The sequence below is a fragment of the Juglans microcarpa x Juglans regia genome, chromosome 1D, assembly GCF_004785595.1.
Source record: "Juglans microcarpa x Juglans regia isolate MS1-56 chromosome 1D, Jm3101_v1.0, whole genome shotgun sequence".
Taxonomy (NCBI): Eukaryota; Viridiplantae; Streptophyta; class Magnoliopsida; order Fagales; family Juglandaceae; genus Juglans; species Juglans microcarpa x Juglans regia.
In genome coordinates, this window is record NC_054594.1 from 45559588 (window position 1) to 45581683 (window position 22096).

General features: G+C 36.7%; 3 protein-coding genes across 6 annotated transcripts; 2 read left to right on the forward strand and 1 right to left on the reverse strand.

Annotated features, from left to right (window-relative positions):
• The first annotated feature begins 1483 nt into the window (after positions 1–1483).
• On the forward strand, positions 1484–5099 carry LOC121262960 (LOB domain-containing protein 19-like). Its single transcript, XM_041165685.1, has 2 exons — positions 1484–1908; positions 4558–5099. The coding sequence occupies exons 1-2, from the start codon at positions 1624–1626 to the stop codon at positions 4912–4914; spliced, it is 642 nt and encodes a 213-aa protein (XP_041021619.1). The 5' UTR covers positions 1484–1623; the 3' UTR covers positions 4915–5099.
• A 2223-nt stretch (positions 5100–7322) lies between these two features.
• LOC121262969 lies at positions 7323–11088 on the reverse strand. Its single transcript, XM_041165697.1, has one exon. It carries the CDS (start codon positions 10909–10911, stop codon positions 8959–8961), a length of 1953 nt encoding a protein of 650 aa, XP_041021631.1. The 5' UTR covers positions 10912–11088; the 3' UTR covers positions 7323–8958.
• Positions 11089–15146: 4058 nt separating this feature from the next.
• Positions 15147–20216, forward strand: LOC121262975 (65-kDa microtubule-associated protein 4-like). Of its 4 annotated transcripts, XM_041165717.1 has the most exons (13): positions 15147–15345; positions 15672–15759; positions 15907–16104; positions 16213–16467; positions 16832–17041; positions 17137–17292; positions 17426–17585; positions 17838–17989; positions 18077–18164; positions 18723–18796; positions 18941–19015; positions 19134–19383; positions 19575–20216. In XM_041165717.1, the coding sequence occupies exons 2-13, from the start codon at positions 15688–15690 to the stop codon at positions 20030–20032; spliced, it is 2148 nt and encodes a 715-aa protein (XP_041021651.1). In that variant the 5' UTR covers positions 15147–15345; positions 15672–15687; the 3' UTR covers positions 20033–20216. The 4 variants fall into 4 exon arrangements, with proteins under 4 accessions (XP_041021651.1, XP_041021643.1, XP_041021660.1 ...); XM_041165709.1 differs by having other exon boundaries at positions 15907–16467; XM_041165726.1 differs by having other exon boundaries at positions 15148–15345; positions 15672–16087.
• The last annotated feature ends 1880 nt before the right edge of the window (positions 20217–22096 follow it).

The following is a 22096-nucleotide window of genomic DNA, read 5'->3' on the forward strand; positions in this document are numbered from 1 at the left end:
GAAATTCCTTTCAAGTTTGAAATTATTATGTACCCAATATTATCGATTCCGCTATATAAAAGTTAAAACCCGGCCAAATCAAAGATGGAATAATAATATTACGGCAGCACAAAAACAAAAATCTCTTTTCAGTTATTCGTTCGGCTTTAATTTATCATGCATTGAATGATCTTAATTAACCTCCGAAATTTACGTGAGTTTAGTGCCTGTTTTTCTCAAGTGGGTAAGTACTATAGTTAAGTATAGCCGTATAAGCAAATTAAGATGAATGTAAGTGGATCGAACACCATATCCTGCTGTCAACGCGTGCGCATGAAAAAATTTACTACCTTGATGGGAAATGTTGTCATTGAGGCAACATGCATGAGTGCTTGACATATATGCCATATATGTAGATTATTCTCTATTCAAATGAAATCATATGAAGCCTAATACATGTATTTTAGTCGGTGATTACTTATTATGTAATGACTGGTCTTTTATGCCTTCTTTTATGTAATAACCGGCCACCAGATGTACAGGCTCTTATATGCCTTCTTTGATCAATCTTCTTCCATCTTTTTTTCTTTCTTCAACCACCTACACATCCAATCAGTACATTGCATCTTTATATAGGGACGTTTATTTATTTTTTTATTTTTTTATGAGTAACAGTCGTAGATGTTATTGTTCAGTATTTTAAATTTTAGGCATATCTAAAAAGAAATTCTCGATCGGTATATTTTTAAGGCAAACACATGATCATAATTAAGGCAACTTATAATAATCCTCAACGAGTGGATTATAGCACAAGCGAGCTCAACAAGTGGATCTTTTCCATTTTGCTAAGGGCGTCAATTAAAGCAGCTTGTTGCCCTCACAGGCTCACAACTGCTGGATTTGGGAAGAGACTAACCTTTTTAACTAGTCATGCATGCAGCTTTTATCCCAGTTGTAAACGAAAAAAAACTCTGAAAGTTATCGTTATTTCATGTACGTACTTCAATGCTAGTTACTGTTATACATGAAGTGAAAGGAAGAACTATATATATACGTACAGCCATATAGCAATGAAAGCAACCTATAGAATATTAGAATTAATGTACTCCCTCTCTCCGCCTCTCTCCGGCCTCCGACTGTGCGATAGATGAAATGGAAATGACAGTACTAGATCAATATATAGATCATGGAAAATATAGATAGGATGTTTTTCCCACGTGGGCTGGGATTCGCACGTGAAATCGACTGCGGGCGGTTGGAAGTTGATACTGTTGCCGTATGTGTATGTTTGCTTTACGCAAGCTGCTCCCAATTGCCCTCTCCCCCTACTTGCCGTGGCTTTAAAGTATATGAACCAATTCACCCCCCTACATTAATTTTTTATATACAGGCACACACACACACATATATATATATAGAAAAAAAAATAGAACAAAAGGAAATGGCTCAAAAACTAAAATAGAAAAGCTAGTCCTTTTCAAATGACCCACCATTAAAGCAGCTTGCATATTATCTTATCAATGACAAAGCAACAAAGAAACCTTTCTCTCTAAATACCTTCTCTCTCTCTCTCTCTACCCCCACAAACTTAAACGCCGAGAAGAAGCTAATTAATTCCGACCTGTAAAGGAGAAAGGGAGAGTGATGAGTGCAAGTCACGGAGGTGGGCCTTGTGGCGCCTGCAAGTTCCTTAGGCGTAAGTGCGTAAACGGTTGCATATTTGCACCCTATTTTGATTCAGACCAAGGTACTGCTCATTTTGCTGCGGTGCACAAGGTGTTTGGCGCTAGCAATGCCTCCAAGCTGCTCTTGCGCATTCCTGCACACAGGCGGCTCGATGCGGTCGTTACACTTTGCTATGAGGCTCTGTCTAGGGTTAGAGACCCCGTCTATGGCTGCGTTGGTCATATCTTTACTCTCCAGCAACAGGTGAGCTTTGCCTTCTTAATGTTCACAATTGTCAGGAAAATGTACCCAATCTATCTTCTTTAATTTGATTGCCCGTATTACATGGGGTTATAGGCTGAGATCAGTGAGATGGAAAGTCTGACGTATATATATATAGTTCCGAAACGGAATTAAAAGCTTTTTTCCATGTCGAAAACTAATTTGGTTTTGAGGTTTTTTGGAGTTTCCCTTTTTTACTTGCTTTATTTTTCCCCTTTTGGAGTTTCTTCTCTCTTTTTTGTAACAAAATTATGGTCAATACTCATATACCTATGTTTTAAACAGAAAGATTTTTTTTCTCTATTTTTTATTTCCTTGAAATATATACATGGAGTGCAAAAGTGCAAGGGAAAGTAATTTGAGAAAAGATCAGGCAAACATGTCGCCAGCAGGCCCAGCAGCATAGATAGATTGTAGTATATGGAATGGTGATGATCAAGTACTACTTAATTTTCGAGTATATGAGCAGATCACTGCTGGTGGGAAGGTAACCTAACAGGCCGGATATCTTCTTGCTTTGGATGATTTTGAAATGTCAGACGTTTAGCTGCATCTGTCTCAAGCTAAATTGAATAGTACTCGAAACTAATTATACATATATATATAATATATATGCTGCTAGCTGCTGAAGTGCGCCTCGGGGTTTACATTTTTTGTGCTATCTTTTTGACAATATAGAAGCGCGTAATCCAAATTGGTCAAGGTTTCACACTGGCAAGCAAGATTATCTATAATAACTGTTTGTTTGACACGTTTGTCAGTCTGCGTTGCATTTTCTATGATCAACATGCTAACCCGCGCATGTATATATAAGGGGTTTGTTTTCTAGATGCACTGAAGCACATTTATGCAAGTGCCCCCAACCAAAGGTGCTAAACAAGTTGTCATGGTATGGAGACTGGTTTTTAGGTAGGGTTTTAATTTCCTTTTGAGTGCAAGTAGTCTTGGATATTTTTTTCAGTAAAGAAATCGCGTTAAATCCACGCTAGCTTGCACTTATGAAGAGAGATATTAATATTAGGGTTTTTCCTCGTGGTACTGTAACTAGTTTTTTGTGAAAATCATGCTGGCTTGCGCTATTATTAAGTGAGAGGGATAGGTAGCTAGCTAGCTAGGTGCCAGCCGCCATGAACTGGTACTAGTGGATCATGGGTATGGGGTACTCGTGTTACTTTCCGGAGCTACCAAGCAATTAAACTTAGCAGCTCGAGAAATATACATATATTTGGTCATGTTTTGACTTTCTCGATCTCTCACTATTCATGCTCTAGATCAGGACATACCTTGTATATAATAATATATTTATATCCTAGCGTAATGTATCGAGATCATCATCTTTCATCAAAGAGAGCTAGAAGTACTAGAAAATTACCAAATATTTCGTTGCGTGAATTACAATTAATACGATATAAGAGTTATGAACTACGTACGTACACCATTTTTTATCTAATATTGCTGGCGCCTGCAGGCATGAAAGGATCATCACTAGTCTACCATTGTTTGTTTATCCCTATTTGGTAAAATCATTTACGATACTTTTTTTCTTTTCTTTTTTGGTTATTTAATTTATATGGAAACGATTTATCACGTGCTGTTATTACTTGTAAAGATGAATCATATATAATCTTTAATTTAAATTTGTTTACGGTAGCGTTTATATATATATATATATATATATATGCGTGATTTGTGAACAACCTTTTGCTTGTATGGATAACTTTTCTTGAGTTCAAGTAATAATTTATCGACCATTTACGGTAGCCTGCGTGCAGTCAGTCATATGGTGAAATAGAATAGTTTAATTACTTTTTTCATGGTATTATTTAAAAAAAAAAATAGAATAATTATTGCTTTCGTTCTTCCATTACAATATTATCTGGTCCATTGGGAACATAAGCACCATTTATCTTCTTAGCTTTAATTAGGTAGAATTCCATTACCCTCTGATTAGCTAGCTTAGGTATATAAAGATCATGATCAGTTGACTATATTTTGTGTCATGTATTACGTACCCCCCACCTCCCCATGACCCCCGGGCCCCAACCATGAAAGCACATAAAGTTTTCGTGGTTGGATAAGAATCAAAGATCGATCACGTTACAACCAACCGGTACTGATCAGAATAATATTGTCAAGCTGCTTGCTTTATATATATCTGTGTCATGCAAACATATTATGAACATACGAACATGTTTTGTAGCGTGCGTACGTGTTTAATTTATGAAAAATAATATTTATAGTCGTAGAGTACGTAAACGTTTTATAATTTCTTTTAAAAAAATATAAATAGGAGACTCAGATGACAACAAAATTTAATAATAAACCTATTATTTTTCAAAAAAATTGTAGGATTCTTACATATTCCACGTATCTAACATTATTGTTAATTTGTATTTCTTTCTCTTTCTTTCTGTTTCTGGCTGCAGCTATGCAGCATGCGACAATATATGTGTGTGTGTATATATATATATATATATATATATATTGTTGGGTGGTAGACGCGCATGCAAATGGTAATTGGGTGGTAGATTGAAAGATTGAATGATAACTTACCCAAGTAAAGAAAGAGAAAAAAACTTAATGCTTGCATTTCTTAATTAAGAAGTACTAGAGTACGTTTCTTGCTTGCAGGTAGTGAATTTGCAGGCAGAGTTGGCGTATGTTCAGGCCCGCCTTTCTACATTTCAGCGCCTTCCTCCGCAGCTTATATGTCAGAGTCCATCACCTTCAAATCACCATTCCTCGGCTGCAGATTTGGCATCAACTACTACTTCAGACATCCAATCTAAGTACTCTGACTTAGCCATGCATTTTGATCATCCTGATCTTCAACCACAACCAACATCGACGGAATTAACAGGCCTTTTCAATTCGTTGGATGATGATCAGTATCTCTTCTTGGATGGCGATGTCCAAGCATTGGCTCGGGAAATCATCTCTAGGTACTTGCCCGGAGTAAGATTCAGGCCTAATTCAAGTCCTCATTAAACTGATCTTTATACGTACCTTCGATCTGTTTATTGTACGTTTCAACTCCAATGTCAGTGCTTGTTGTTTGGTACGTTTTGGCTCTCATGTCTAATTGTCTAGAGTGGAATCGTACTTTTTTCCACAGTTAAAATGTTTATGTAATTTTATGAGTCGAGCTACTTTTGCGCTTGGAAATATTTTAGCCACCACTCGTTTTTCTCAGCCTACAGTAACTGCATGTCATAATCAATGTTATGACCAAAAATTAATGCAATGCAACCATCGATTGAGTGTTTTAGTTGTATCCAAATTAAAGAACTCGGCCGAGCTATATATGCCTGGGCTTTACTTTTCAAAGCCGACTGACTCATGTTTTCTTTTTTCTTTTTTTATCACCAGTACTAGGCCTAGATTGGTCACTTTTGTACACAATAATGTCGTCCATCGATCTGAACGTTCTACTGATCTCGGACCAACACCTGCTAAGGTGGCTTCTCTCGTCTCAGAAAATACTGCAAAAAAAAGGTCAAAAGAGTTGTCTATTGCTAGTTTGAGAGTCATAAATACACAGAACTATTATTGGAGGACTGCTTCTTCATCTGCAGTACCCAAAAGCCAGCATAATTGAGCTGTGCTTTGAGTCATTATTGCTCTGGGTTTAACCCGATCTACCTTAAGGTATTTAGGTAAATTCTTCGAGCCCCAAAAAAGGACTTTACTCCCCCCTTTAGTCTTGGTACGAGTCTGTGACCTCTGAGCAGTAGCCCTAGACTGGGCTTCTATTCTACAACCACTAAGCTGAATACCTCCTAACCATGACATGAAATTGTCCCGACTCCTTTGCCAAACTGATACCACCTAACTTTAGCCGTGTGCTTTTTCCCATATATATTTACCAGGAAATCCTTAGCTTCTTGATGAAGCTTGTTTATGTTATCAGACTCTTGCCTCCAACCTTAATTCTTCTGTAATAAGTACTCAGACCACTCTCTCTCTCAAAAAAAAAAAAAAAAAATCCATGAATATGCTCTTAACATGTCAGTTATTTTCGGTGATTCATCTTAATTCCAGACAAAACTCTCGAGTCTTGGGGCAACCCAAAAAAGGTTTTCAGAATTCAGTTAACTTGGGGGTGGAGTAACAGTCCCATAATAGCAAAATTGTGCTTTAATCAATCCCCCTCGTGGATTTTCGAGTTTGATTAAGGTTCGAGCAAAAGCAAAATTAATCTCGAAAGCTAAAATTGTTGATTTCATATTCTGAAACATTCAAGCACAAACCAATATGACAAAGTTGGAGGGAATAAAGCAAGACACCTAAGCCACATTATCAACAAGCAACGTAAGGATTGCAGCAAAGCATGGAAATAGAAAGATCCGAATCCATGGGTCTCCTGCTACATGTTAAAACCAGCAATCTATTAGAATGACTGGCTACAGACAAGCATTCAATCAGCTTCATTAAAATGGCTCAACACCGCTGAGAAGCACGTGGTGTCAACTCCATTTACCTTGCACTTTTTGTATACCTAGTACTCTGCGATTGTCATTGGGCTTGCTCAATCTTCTCAAATACTTATCGTTTCATCTGATCTAATCAATGTTATCATCCCAATTCTAACATGGGACCCATGAAGAGCAAACTACATCTTAAGTGCTGGCTTTTGTACCTACCGCTAAAAAAATTCCAGACTCCAGAACATATTATTTCACACTTTCAAGTCACGTTGGCACAGACAAAAAAAAAAAAAAAACGGGGGGGGGGGGGGGGGGGGGGGGGGGGGGGGGGGGGGGGGGGGGGGGGGTGGTTTTCTCCCGCACGAAAAGATTCATTTCTGTTCACAAGGCGAGGCCCTACAAAGAACATAAGTTGGAAAAAGCATAAGCTACATATTATGCAACAATTCCTGGAATCCTTTTTTTTTTTTTTTATAAGTAGCAACATTTCCTGGAATCCTGAATGGCCTAGGCAAGGTTATAAGGACTCTGAAAGCTGTGACACTATTAAGGCATAAGACTTCAGAACACGGATCAGGTATGGGCAATTCCAGATCTGACCCCAAAATTTTTGAAGTGGATTTGTCTTACAATGATTGAAGATGACTAGATAGAACGCATGACAGCCACATCCAAATTCTGAGGATTCATACAAGATCATAACAGCTCAAGTTAACTTCTTGGTGACCTACATACACGGTGCAAGCCCCCCTCCCCTGTACCAACCATTTCGTTAAGCAAAGTTCCAAACAGATGCTGACCCATTGCTCATCGCCAACCGACTCTCGTCAATGAGTCATCCTTGGGTCTGATAAATTTGCTCACCCCTATCCGGAACAGAAAGTAAGAACTTTTTGTACAGCCCACTGGCCAGGATGAACTCTAGAAGATAAAGAACAAACAATACAGTACAAGGATTAACACCTAAGATTTAGAAAGTGACCGAGCATATTAATCGGAGACAAAATAACACAAGATACATAAAATTTTAGGAGAGAGACCGCTATGATAAAGATGTAAGCCTTAAAAGAGCACGTTGATATAATTTAGATAAACGAGAATAGACCTATTGAAAGAATAAACAGAATATCTGCACCTTTTCTTGATAGGACTCAACCTACTCTAGAGTTACATATTCTGGCTTTGAATAGCACCTACACTCTTCAATTTATGGTGCTTGTATCTTGCAGAGTCTTTTGCCAGGTACAGTGTCCTTAATCAGACACGAGCAATCCGCAAAATGTCCAAATCAACAAGCCTGGAACAAAAATTTCAAATAAGGAGTCTCAAGACCTTTTCAATACAGTCAACAAGGTAGAATCTGCGTCTCTTACACACTGAACCATTGAATAACGTCAACTTACCGATGCTTTAAAATGCAGTACTTATAATTGCGATAGCGACCAGATAGGATTTATATGTACCCAAACAAGATGTTTCTCCACCAATTAGTTCAAGCTTCCAGGTCAGGAACACCACAATTACAGAAGCGTCTTTTTCAACACAGATTGGTACCATCAATTTGGTAGAGTGAATTGTATAGAGATAGACACAACCAGATAGGTAAAAGTTTGGGGAAGAGAGAGAAACTAGTGTTAAGGAAGAGTAGATAAGTAGATCAATTTCCTTCTTTCTCATTTGTCATAGAAGGTGAGATGCAGAAAAACAAACCACAAAAATTACACGCGCAGTTATCACCTCCTAACTTGGTAGGTAATTGGCCACAAGTAGAACCAATAGCATAGTTTGCCATCAGCATTCACAGCAACAAAACCATTAAACCCAAAGATCGATGATTAAAGTCCAAATGTAACTCAGATTTTCAGGGGTGAAACTGCAAGGCATTCGAATAAATATGATGCCACTTCATAACCACCCAAAAGCATTTTGCTAGCATTCCCAACAGTATAGAAAAAGATTGTTAAAAGCATGGAGAATAATCCCCCCCGCCCACCCTCTAAAGAAAAAAAGAGAAAGGAATGCTTTTCATGTAAAAGCAGAAAGTCCCTTCAGATGTATAATCATCTATTGAAACACATACAAACCAGTCGATCAAGGGCGACCTCCACAACAAATTGCGCAAACTTAGTTATGCACTATGTCCAGGTGAAGCAGATAATCTAAAATGTGAATGGCAACTGAGCTTTCAGGGAAAAAAAAGGCTTATAAAGAAGTAAAATATAAGAGAAAGGCAAATTACAACCACAATATCATGCCACCAGAATAGTGGAAGCAAGAGAAGACATGTAATATATACAAGAATTCCAAAGAAGAAAAACAGATCGTAATAGTCACTAATTTGCATCATAAATAAAACCAAGCAAAAATTTTAAGGCAAAGAACATAATTATCAAATAATTAAAACAAATATGTGCAGAGAAACCCAATTCAGCTCTACTTTACAGAACCACACGCAGCGAAGACAACTAGAAAGCATGTGAGCGGCTCCGGTGTCAAGTCTTCTGTATACATTAATGTACAACCCACTTCTGGCAGTGAGAAGGGATGAATGGCTACTACAAAAATCCACGACTAAGTTAGACTAGATTGACCATGCTGTTGAAGACTACAAAATCTCGTCATGCCCAAATCCACTATCCTCGCAATCTGCATTGCTGTCCAACCCACAAGGAGAATCATACCATTTATGATTCTCTTGGTAGAAACTATCAACCTGTATGCCAACAAGACCTACATCTGCAACTATAGCCTCATCGTTTCTAATGGGCTTGTTTAGTTTAGTATCTTCACAATCAAGAATACTTTTCTCATCAAAATCACTGCATTTTAACCACTTTTCAGGCTTACAATGCTCGCCTATTAGATCCTTATGACTCTGACAATCTTCCCTCATCTGGTCCCAAGGAACAACATCGCCAAGAGTCCCCCCAAAACTGTCTTCATCATCCTCGAGCAAATCCGTGCCCTTGCTATCACCATAAATCCGCTCATGGTGATGATCACTCCAATGCGCCAGATCATTCTCACCAACCAGCACATCATCTGAATGTGGCTTGTGAGAGATCACCCCAATTGCTCTCAAACTCTCTTCCCCAACAGCTCTAACTTTATTAACAATCTCGCACAATTCCTGAGAGACCAAACCCAATAACTCGTGCGGAAGTTTTGCAATTTTCCCTTCTAACAGCCCAACCTCGGTTCTCAATTCCTGCAACTGCTGCAAAACTGAAAGTTGCATATCCCCATCATCCTTCCCCACCAACCCAAACCCATCATTCTCCATTTCCTCACTCACCCCGTAAACTGTTTCCTGGTCCATCAAAAACGCACCTTTATGCCCCACAAACCTATGCATTATCCTCGCATTCCCATCCAGCGGCCCCGGCTCATGCCCTGTATGCACAGCATACAACTTAAATACCGCCATCCCCTCTTCCTGATACACAAAAGTCTTATCCTTCTCATTATAATTAGCAATTGGCACAATTGCCCTAATCCGAAAGCCGCACCCGCAACGCTTGGATGCATACGGCTCCCTCTTCAAAACCTTTGACTTCTTCGTGGCAGGCTCCCCTGCCCTATGACAAGCATAATCCTTCACCTCCGCCATAAACGGCTTATACCTTATATACTTCTGCCTAATGCAGAGTACAACTTTATGCTTGGAAGCCAATTGCTGAAGCTTATTGGGCACTTCACTTGCAGGCACATCAAAGGACTCGGTGTACTCAAACCTACGTCGCTTGGTTCGCGCAGCAGCGGAGGAGCCCCCCGATGATGCCGCAGAGCACAAAGGGCACGCGGCGACACAAACCCTAATGTAACTCTCCGGGATGCCGTAAAATTTGGCACCAACGGTCCAACCCTGCTTAATTCTCTCAATGGTGTCTTTAAGCCCCAGGTGTTTGATATCAGTATCGGAGTGGGAAGTCATAACGATATCTTGCCACTGGTTAATATGGGAAACGAATTGCTGGGAATTGTTTTTGAAGCAAAGGAATTGGTTACCGTTGGTGGGGTCGACGTGGGCGGAGAGCTTATCCTGGATGCGCTTCCAGGCTGTGAGGAAGGCGGTGTCCTCGTTGCGGTCCTTCCAGACGGCGCGCCAGGACTTGAGGACGGGGCGGGGCGTGGCTGCCCGGATCTCGGCCGGAGTGGCGAGTCGGTGCTCCAGGAGGCAGCGGATCATCAGAGAGTGGGACTGCGCATTGAAGGTGTAGAACTGGGACGATATGTGGGGCTCGGGGCTGATGTGGAGCTTGGGAGCAGGGGCTGAGGTGGGGCCCGGAGCAGGATGGATCGGCAAGTGACGTGAGTTGGAGGGCGACTCGGAGGAGCAGTGGCTCTGCGAGGACGAAGAGGAGGATGAAGGGGAAGAAGAGGAGCGGAAAAGGACGATTTCTGGGAGGGAGAAAGTGGGGTCGTCTTCGGAAACGTGGGGAATGGACGGCAAGGAATCGAGGATCTGGGAGGGTTGTGGTGGTGGGGGTTCCAGATCATGGGGGTTGAGCTGGTGGTGGGGAGAGAAGAGGTGGTCTTCGGTTTTGCTGGGATTCATGGAAGGATGGGCAGGACGGGGAGCGTCGGGAGGGAAAAAGGAGAGCAAACTGATGACAGAGATTAGAAAGAGAACGAGGCTCTTGAGTATGTCCTCCAAGTGCTTGTGTTCAGTTTTGTCTCTGACATTTTGTCAAAGGTCTCTTTTCTCTCCCCTTTCCTCTGTCTGTGTCTTTGTCTGGTTGTCTCTACTCTCACCTTCGTTTCTCTCCCCTTTTTTTTTTTTTTTTTTTTAACCTTTTATTCAATAGGATAAGAGAGAGGAAAATGCTAGATGCCCTAAGGGAGCGGGAGAGCGGAGCCCCCGCTGGGCTCTAATGTTTTTTTATGTGTTTTTTTTAGTTTTTTTTTTATATAGATATTTTTAATAATTTTAAATATTTTTAAAAAATAAAATAAAAATTATAATATTATCAAAAAATACTTCCTTAATCACGAAGTAAAATAAAAAAATAATTTTTTATTCTACTTCGTGATTAAGAAAATATTTTTTAATGATATTTTAAATTTATTTTATTTTTTAAAAGTATTTAAAAGTGTAAAAAAAATTTATATAAAAAATAACTTAAAAAAATACACATAAAAAAGTACATGTTAAGCCCAGCGGGAGCCCCTAGCGGGGGCTGTACATGACCCTAAGAGAAATGCTTTGGTCCCGATTTGGGTTCCAACTCTGAATATTTTTTTTTTTTTTACTTAATAATTAAATAATTATTTTTTAATAATATTGTAAATTTTTTATTTTTTTAAATATTTATAATGATTAAAAATTACATAAAAAAAGATAAATAAAAAAATAAAATACATTGTTCGGAACACTCTAAGATCACTTTTTCGATGGCTGGAGTGCCACTCATAGGATAATATTGTTTATTGTTTTGTTTTTTTAACCTTTGTATTCAATAGGATAATGCTTCTTATCTAATGGAAAAAATCATGAATTAGCGTGATTTTATGCAACTTTAAATTATAAATTTTTTCACATCAATTTATTTTTATAAATCTAGTATTTTTTTTATATATTTAATTTAAACAAATATACAAAATAAAATTTAACTAAAAAACATTCACAAATATAATTGTTATAAAATTTTCTACGTATTTTCTCTTCTTAATTTGAGAAGTGCTAATTTCATAAAAATATTTTATAAAATTATAAATTATAAATAGATATTAATTATTGTGTTACATTAAATTATAAAAAAAATTATTGTATAATAGATTTAATATATCATAATTCACCACATCAATTATTAAGCTTTAGATTTTTTTTTTTAAACCTGACATTTCTCTTTTAGTTTTATATCATAAAGTTTAAGCATTGATTATTCCAAAAAATAACTCAGAAAAATAGTATTATCTTCTTTTGCCATGGCTTCTAATCATGATTGTACCGAAGACCCACGTGGTTTATTGGTCAAACTTATTTAAAAACTCTAAACTAAAAAACAAAACATGACAAAGGGATTTTAAATGTAAAGAACCGCCAAACAAATGTTTTGGATTACTAGAAAAGCATTGGTCTTATGGAGGTGACCGTTGATTGCAAATGATAATGCCTAAATGGGACTAATCTTTCATGGTCCAAAACAGTTACTGGTCAATGTTTGAAACTTTTGTTTTGTTAGTTTTATGGATGAGATGAGTTGAGATTAAAGTTAAAAAATTAAATAAAATATTATTAGAATATATTTTTAAATATTATTTTTGTTTTGAGATATTTGAAAAAATTGAATTGTTTATTTTATTTTGTATGAAAATTTGAAAGAATTGTAACGATGAGATGAAAGATTTTTAAAATTTAAAATTTTAGTATTGAAAGCAAACCCGGCCTTTGAATGGTTATTCTCAATGCTCTTTTGGGTGCCAAGGATGCAAAACTCCAAATCAACTACCATATGCAATACTTTCAAAAAGAAAAAAAACTACCATATGTATTGCCATATTATTCATCGGAATGGAGGATACATTGTGAGAGTTAATAGAAAAAGTTGATATTTGTAAATCAGTTGATTCGCATACTGTATCTATTACTTATGTTAACTTGCTATGTCAGCTATCATAAAAATATAGGTATATTTTAGATTTATTTTATGGTTTTTATTTTTATTCTACTATAAATGACAACAACTTGTAAGTATTAAGGTTTCGTTTGTTTTTATAGATAAGATAATATGAGTTAATATTAAAGTTAAAAGTTGAATAAAATAATATTTTTATTTTGAAATTTAAAAAAATTAAATTATTTATTTCATTTTGTCTGATAATTTTAAAAAAATTATAATGATTATATGACATAACATAAGTTGACGAGAGTTATAAAAATAAACAAAGCTTAAGAATTTTTAAAATATAGCGAGACTTACTACTTGGACATTTAAAAATCCTAAATGAAGAGTGAGATAACATTTTTTTATATAAAATATTGTAATAGTATTCATCTTAGGTTTGTATATATCACCATTTTAAATCACGTGATTTTTAACTTATGAAGCAATTGACTCGGTGTGCAAATGTAAAAGTTCGAGGTCCCTAACAGCAAAATCAAATGGGGCAATGAGAGTATGGTAAACTTAAACCATACTCTCATTGCCCGAGAAGACTTTACACAAACAACTTGGTCATGAAGAAATATTTTGGTCATTAAAGTTGAAAACATCGACATGAAAGTTGATCCATTCCAATTTCCACGACGTCAACAAAATAATATAGTAATGAGATAATGATGTTATTTATTTACAATTACTTTTGTCAATGAGACCATTGCTTTTCATCAATTCCTCTTCTTTTATAGTAAAATATGTGCGTGGTTAAATATATATAAAAATAGATATTTAAATACGAACTAATAAATTAATTTTTACAACTTCCTTAATTATGTGGTTTACAAGTTGTAAACTTTATTATCTAGTATCGTGTCCAATACAATCAAAACCTTTTATTCGGATTTTAGGATTTAAAATTTATAAAGAAGATGTTAATATCTTTGTTTTTTTTTTTTTTTTTTTTTTTTAATAGAAAACTGACTTCATTAATTCATCAAAGAAAAGTTTCATCAATGAAAATGATACATATAGAAAAAATTATAGATCACAAGTTAACCACTGCATTTGGAACTCTACCAGTATACAAATTCATTTGTGACTGGTATGGTCTTAACTATTGTTGTAATCCTCTACAAACAAATTGTCTAAGATGCAGTACTCTGCCTAAAATAGAGATTGATACCCCACCCTTCATAGGAGGAGAGAACATATAACCTCTCATCCTATGGTGAGGACAAAAACATCCAAGAGATGATCTCTGTAAATATATATATATATATATATATATTATATTAACCAAACAAAAGAAAACAATAATGAAACCAGAAAAATAGATGTGAAAATGATGAATTAATTACAGTTTAGATCTACTTTAATAGACTTTGATTAGCCATAAAAGTAAGATCTGATCTAGTGATCTATAACTGTCTTTCCAACGATCGGCTTAATAAGTATCTTGTGCTGCTCGTGCCTCACAAGAGGTGTCGGAGAACTGTAGATCCATCTTTTCAACTTTGAAGGAAACAAAATAAATGAAGAAAAGAAAGGAGGAAAGGAGAGGGAGAAGATGGGGGAGGAGAGAAAGAGATGGGGAAATGAAGAGAAATGAGAGGTAGAGAAATGAGGGAAGGAGAAATGAGGAAATTCCTCCAACAATTAGGAGGATTTTTAAGAGATTTTGAGAGAGTGCGCGTCGGCACTAGGGTTTGTCAAATCTCAAAAATCCCAAATCAATTTTTGCTAGCTAGAAGATATCTTAATATATATTTTAAAGAAAAAAATTATATTTGATTGTGTTAAGAAACATAATTATTCTTGTATATTTTAATATTATTTTATTATTATTCACGAATAATTTAATATTATTCATAATTTATTTATTATTATTTATAAATTATTTTATTATTATTCACAAATAATTTGAGATACTCTTGACATCTAAACAAAATATTAGAATTCTAATAAAAAAAAAAAAAACACAAAGTATTAGAAGAAGAGTGTAATTAATAATGTAATTGATCGCAGAATTTAATGCAATTTGAAAATTTGACATACCCGGAATCCCCTCCAATACTCGTTAACCTGACCAAACCACACCCAACTCCGATCTTGCCACGTCATCCGGACGCCACCATATGGTGACGTGTCAAGATCATGTGCTACTTCCTCTTCCCCCAACGTAACGGCTTTCTTCGCTCCATTCCCTCGCTCTCTCCTAGAACCAAAAATTGAGCGTTACACTTATGTGCTTTTTCCCTCCGCCAAAAACTATCATAAACACCCTTTCATCCCGATACGTAAGATTGTAAATCCTTAACGCGTCTTTCCAAAGAGAACGAACTCACCAGTGATAGCCAAACCATTCTCCGGTGGAACACCTCAATAATCAGGTTCGTTTTAACGTTCTTTTCTGTTTGCTTCCCTGGAAAAATGAGGGGGAAAATGAATATATACTAGTAGTTCCTAACGTTCGTTCTGTATTACCCGCATTATCTCTCACCTTTGTATTTTTTCTATTTTACTATCCATAATAGCTTGTTCAGTTAATTCTTTTTTTTTTTTTTTACTGTGACTTTCTAATAAATTTTTATTTCGATTTGTTTTGTTTTTGCCTTGTTATCTCTCTCTCCCTCTCTTTATTTATTTATCTATTTATTATTATTATTATTTTTATATATTACTTAGAGTCCTCTCATAGAAAATTTTCCTTTTCCAGGGACAATCGCTTCACCATGTTGAAACACCATATTGACCAGTTTGCGCATATTGAAATAACGTGTGGATTATTTCTAGATGAACTTCAGGTTTTCCTCAAATTCTTTTGACGGATAAGCTATAATGATAATGCATTACGATTAACCGCCCAATTCGCTTTACGACCGTTTTCAGATAATATGGTATATTCCAACGGCATGCTTAATTTATTTTCGTTTGATTATTATTGAGATTAGAAAATATGGGATGAAGTTGGAGAGCCTGAAGGCGATAGGGATACAGTGCTGCTTGAAATTGAACAAAAGTGTTTGGAGGTATATAGGCGAAAGGTAGATGCGGCCAAGCACTGTAGAGCTCAGCTACAAAAAGAAATTGCTGTGTCTGAGGCAGAACTTGCAGACATCCGTTCTGCAATGGGTGAGCAGTCACCACATGTGAGCATGATTACGAATGGAAAACCCTTTTATAAGTTTATGAACTTTTTCATGGTCACCATGGATAATTCTTTAATGGTTGGATTGGTGATTGGTTTGTATCTTCAGCGTGATAGGAAGGCTGGTGGAAGCTTGAAGAAAGAGCTTGACACCATTGTTTTACAACTGGAGGACATCCGGAAACAGAAAATTGAGAGAAAGAACCAGTTCGCTGAAGTTTTACATCAGATTCGGAATATTTCAAATGAGTTTTGGGGTGATTCAGAGGGTAATCTGTACAAGGCAATTCTTGATGAGACTGACTTGTCCGTGAGAAGGCTAGAAGAATTACGCAAACAGTTGCTTAAACTTCAGAATCAGAAGGTTTATCCACTTTACTATCTTTGTACGTGTGGCAAGTTTGGGATTTGTTTTGTGGATTGTTTGAAAGCTATGTTTAGGCATCATTGTGTGTGCTGTAACTCAGCCAAAACTAGGGGAAAAGTAGGTATGAGTAGAAAGTATGTCTTGATGAAGAACAGAAAATTAAGATATATTCGTGCCATTAATTTGGGATTACTTGCAATAAAGCATGAATGAATGTAACTGGAATATGAATCGTGCCCTATGTTTTTCTATGCTCTTGGGGAGTATGTGCCATATAATTTAGGTTATTTTCATATGAAAGTAAAGAGGTTTTGTTGCTTAATTTTTTCGTTCCTCTGATTTTGGTCTACATCACCTGCAGAGCAACCGTTTGAAGAAGGTGTCAGACCATCTGAACACCCTAAACTCACTTTGCTCGGTCCTTGGTATGGATTTGAGACACATAGCTGGTGAAATCCACCCCAGTTTCAATGATTCGAAAGGAACAAAAGATGTAAGCAATCAAACAATTGAGAATTTGGCCGCTGCAGTGCAAAATTTGAAAGAGGTCAAGATTCAGAGAACGCAGAGGGTCAGTATTTGTGTGAACTAGTTCTCGTGTGGTCCCTCTCTCAAAAGGCTTCCATTTTTTTTTCTCGGGGGTTCTAAACCTTGGAATTTTAACAGCTTCAAAACCTTGCAAGTGCTCTTTTGGAGATGTGGCATTTGATGGACACACCAACGGAGGATCAACTGATGTTTCTGAACATAACGAGAAAAATTGCTGCCTCAGAACCTGAAATTACCGAGCCTAACTTGCTTTCTGTAAACCTCCTCAATAATGTATGTAAATTTTTGAGTTAAAGCCATTGGAGTGGAGAACAAAAATATTCTTTGTGATGAACAGCAATATACGCAGAGTTTTATGCGAGGAATCGATATGTATCTAACTACTTTTATGAGCTTTGTCTGGCAGGTCGAGGCAGAAGTGTCGAGGCTGGAGCAGCTAAAATTAAGTAAAATGAAAGAACTCGTCATGAAAAAGAAGGTGGAACTAGAGCAGATATGCAGCCAGATGCACATGGTCACAGAAGCAGTTAATGCAATGGAATATTCAGTTGAAGCTATGGAGTCTGGTAAGAATTTTATTGATTTATTCAGTGTAGAAGGCCATTGCAAGCAATGTTCTATTTAATTAATGATTTTTATCAAGAAAATTGTCAAGCACTTTATAAAACTTGAGAACTCATTCGAGTTGAGAACAAGATGTGGTCAATTTGTTGCCGATGCAACAATCTATTTGATTTGAGTGACTGCATCCTTGGAAAATTTTGAATCATCAGCAGTCAGTCACATTATTGATTCTTGATGTTATTACCATTTTGCAGGAGCGGTGGATCCAATGTATCTATTGGAACAAATTGAGCTTCAAATTGCAAGAGTAAAAGAGGAAGCCTTGAGCAGGAAAGAAATACTTGAGAAGGTTGAGAAGTGGTTGGTTGCATGTCAAGAAGAGAGCTGGCTTGAGGAGTACAACAGGGTTGGAATGTGTTGTCTTATTTTTTGAATAAATGTAGTTCCCTTTGTCCTCATCTTGCTTTATTCACCTTTCATATTTTGGAATTAGGATGAAAATCGCTATAATGGTGGAAGAGGTGCGCATCTTACTTTGAAACGCGCTGAGAAAGCTCGTGCTTTGGTAAACAAAATTCCTGGTAAAGATCTTGCTTCAACATGTTTTCTATCTCACAATGAAAGGATGTAGGGTAAAAATATTGGAAGTTTAAAGTTCCAGTTTTGTTATAACTATATTATCTGATTAATTAGTCTATATGTATGCGAGTATGCTTATATGGAACTCTTTCTGTTTACTTCGAGGAAAATGCTACTTAGACCTATAAAATTGACCGATTGTGTTTTTTATTTTTTTAACTTAATGGTTAATTAAGTTATTATTAGTGAATTGATATATTTTTTAAACGTTTTAAAATATATGAAAAATGGTTGAAATAAAAACAAAAAAATAAAAAAGTGCATTTGCACTTATCGGTCAGCTTTCTCGATTAGAAATGTCGGTCCCAGTAGCATTATCCTTACTTCGAATGCTCGTAAGTATAAAACAATGATGCTGGGAAGCAGGGGTGTTAGAGGGGCTAAAAATAGATTGGTTACAAAATTATGGTCATTTTAATATTCTATGTAGATGCTGCTTTTGTATCGTTCTTTGATCTATTTTATGAGTTCTTGTGTGTCCTCGGACGGTATTGGAGCAGCAATGGTGGAGGTATTGACGTCAAAAACCAAAGCTTGGGAGGAGCAAAGAGGAAACAAATTCTTATATGATGGTGTAAGTAGTTCTCGGGTAATCAAATAAATGTTTGATTCGAGGCATATTTCCAAGTCAAAACTTGATTTTATTTTTCAAGTTCTAGGTGTAGTGCATATTGATTAATCTGATGATGAGAGTGTTTTTGTGAAATCTGTTGTGTAGGGACGCCTGCTTTCTATGCTTGAACAGCACAGCATTTTAAGGCAAGAGAAAGAGCAAGACATGCAGAGGCAGAAAGTATGGATCTTTTTTGTGTAATTATGTCATAATCACTGTTTAATTTTCTTTTTGGATCTTGTTCCTCTTTATGACCCATGATTGAATTGGTTCTATATTTCTACTACTTCTACTTCAGGATCTGAAGAGAGTCCATGGACAGCGGATAGCCGAGCAGGAAGCACTTTATGGGTCCAAACCCAGTCCATCAAAGAGTGGAAAGAAGGCTTCTGGAACTCCCAGAGGAGTTGTTACTAACAGAAAATTCTCACTTGGTGGAGCAATGCTTCCAAACCCAAAACCCGAGAAATCTGCTTCCCGTTTGCATCCCAGCAAGAAGGGTGACTTTTTGAATCAGAAGAGCTCCCTGAGTCACCAGCAACATAGCGGTTTTGCAGCTCTACCCCCTGAATTTTTTTAAAAATATTTATCAGTAGGATTTAGAAGAATATGATCCGTGATCATTTTGAGCCATCCGATTTTAAGCTCATTTATTTCTTAACAAAACAATAAAGTTCACCGTTTTAATCGTCCATGCTTCACTTTCAAAGGTTTGGTGCGCAATTTCAATTTCATGCAGGTTGGAGAACCTCACAGATTCCTGCTTATTCAGTAAAGAAGCATTCCTCCTTCGCTGCAAACGCACCTGAAAATGAGTCGCTGATGGTCCGAAAGCCGCTTTCTCCTGTTTCTCCCCTTGTGTTGTCGAAGGGCAACCGTGATAATTCCCTAGAAGATCAGAAGACGACACGCACTTCGTCATCACAAAAAACTTTTCCACATAACGAGTCACTACTGGGAACACCTTCCAAACGGATTGCTGGTTGCGATGAAGAAAACAGAACCCCAAAGACGATGCCGATTCCAATGCCAACTACACCATCATCAGTGTCGATTCCTATGATAACAGCCACAACACCAGCTACCCAGTGTCTTTCTCTAGGTGCTATCATGCTTGAAAACAATGATCAACCAATTGAATACTCGTTCGAAGAGGTTAGAGTCGGTTTCATCCTTCCTAAAACCTCTTGTCACTGATGCTAATCTGACAATTATAGCTATTAAGAGTGACCTTCCATCAAAATTACAAGAATTCATAGTCCTTTCATGATGACAAGTTCATGCATATATAGGAATTTGATATTCTATTGTCGAGGATTTAACACTTTGGCAATATATGATATGACAAACGGCAATTAAGGTGGTAAAAGTTTCATTTAATTTCGACGTATCTGATTTTACCTCGTTCAATGATTGCATTTTCGTTGACGATTCTGTAAGATTTATGTTATCTTTTACCAATATTTTGTAAACGTGACACTATTAAATTTAAAGGTACCTGATCTTCCTATGATCTTTTACTCAGTCGACTGTGTTTTTAATGTTTGGGGCTTAATTACTCTTAACCGATGACTATCGCTGAATGATTTCAGTTTATTTTATGGAAAGTGCTAGTTTATTTTATTGCTAGTGAGTCGTTGGAACCCTCTTGTGTTATTAATGTGTTAAGGTCGTACTTCGTACATCTAGACTAAGTTCTTGGAATCCAGGTTGGGATGTTTCTACCTGCAATCGTGAAGACAAATGAGGGCTCGGTGGTGGTTTGGAGCGCCTCTAATGCCAAGTTAGTACTTTGTCTAAGAGAATTATAGGAAAATAACAGAGTTTTGAGAAAATTATTTGTAGCTGGAGCAGGACTTTTATACGAGATTTCAGAGAAACATTTTCGTACCTTGTGTTAGGGGTTTGTGACATACCAACAGTTGCCCGGATTATAGCCTTTAATGTGACGTGACGTCTGAGATGGTACTATTAATTCAATATGGTTTCTCGAGTGGTGTCTCGATGGTTGGCAATTGGCACTGTCACTTTTTGCCCCATCATTAGAGGATGAAGGGCTGTCCATACTTTCCTTTTACTTGGCAGCGTGAATCCTTTAATGTTGATCATTGCAGGCTAATGTCAGGTCGGTGTCTCATCTATCCCATTCGACTCGTTTTTCATGCGATAAATTCCCTTTCTGCTAACATGATTTGTGGGCCGGCCCTTTTGAAGATTCTTGAGCCGTGTGAGGGGAGGATTTAGTACAAAAGTGGCCTTAGTATTTGACCCAAGCCCAACCCAGTGGCCTGGGAAGGTAATGTCCCTTCATGTTCGTTTTAGATATGCAAAGTTCCGAATATTTAAGCCAAAACCGAATCACCCAATTCAAGGGCAAAGGAGAAACCAAGCTCCGTACTTTCTTGGGCACTCTCACTTGCAGGGAACACTGCTGGGTCTGGTCTTCAAAGGAGCTTCATTCCTAGGCACCATTTCTGGTGCTGTTGTTTCAGTTCATGTATTCAGAACGGGCTGTGGCCGAGATCTGGCCACCCATGCAGTTCATCCCTTGGTGGCAGTGGCAGTTCCAAGGTTTTTTTAATAACAGATTAATATTTTTGAAATTTAAAATATGTTTCTTATTATACAAAATTTATTCATTATTTTTTAAAATAATTTTATTTATTTTTTTAGAAAGATAAAGATAGCACACGGCGTTGAAGTTATTTCGAATTCTAAATTAATATTGATGGAGAGAAAAATTACTAAATATTACAAAGATTATTTCAAAGAAAAAATATATGCTGATGTTAGTTCCTTTTTGCAATTTTTTTTTCCTTTTCCTATTTATATTTTTTTAATATTTTTAAAAAATAAAAAAAAATTAATATATTTAAAATTATTTATTTAATTATTAAATAATTTTTTTTTTCGAACGGCCAAATAGAACGGTAATAATTAATGATAAACTATGGAATAAAATAATAGGATATTCCTTGAGTTGGTATCAGGTTGGCATTGCTCAGCCTCACTCCGACAGCGCATCCGTCGTTTTTTTATGCCTGTCGCATGTGTCGTTATAACTTCGTGACCAGCAGGTGAGGCACCCACATCTCTTTCTCCAAAATTCAAATTCTCAACAAATTTTCACAAGAAAAAAAAATAGAAGGCAGCTTTCACTCCTACAGTGTCATGTTTCGAAATTCCTTGTCGTTTTGGAGGGCATAACTTTCATTTGACTTAAAAAATAAAAAGACAAAAATCATCAGGCCAGCGGCAACA

What these genes read in the sequence shown, in the direction of transcription:
- LOC121262960 (XM_041165685.1), top strand. Translation starts at nt 1,624, where the DNA reads ATGAGTGCAAGTCACGGAGGTGGGCCTTGTGGCGCCTGCAAGTTCCTT. An exon ending in TCTTTACTCTCCAGCAACAG is followed by an intron (nt 1,909 to 4,557) that starts GTGAGCTTTGCC and finishes TCTTGCTTGCAG; the next exon opens with GTAGTGAATTTGCAGGCAGA.
- LOC121262969 (XM_041165697.1), bottom strand. Translation starts at nt 10,911, where the DNA reads ATGAATCCCAGCAAAACCGAAGACCACCTCTTCTCTCCCCACCACCAG.
- LOC121262975 (XM_041165709.1), top strand. Translation starts at nt 15,688, where the DNA reads ATGTTGAAACACCATATTGACCAGTTTGCGCATATTGAAATAACGTGT. An exon ending in TTAAACTTCAGAATCAGAAG is followed by an intron (nt 16,468 to 16,831) that starts GTTTATCCACTT and finishes CATCACCTGCAG; the next exon opens with AGCAACCGTTTGAAGAAGGT. An exon ending in GAGTCACCAGCAACATAGCG is followed by an intron (nt 19,384 to 19,574) that starts GTTTTGCAGCTC and finishes AATTTCATGCAG; the next exon opens with GTTGGAGAACCTCACAGATT.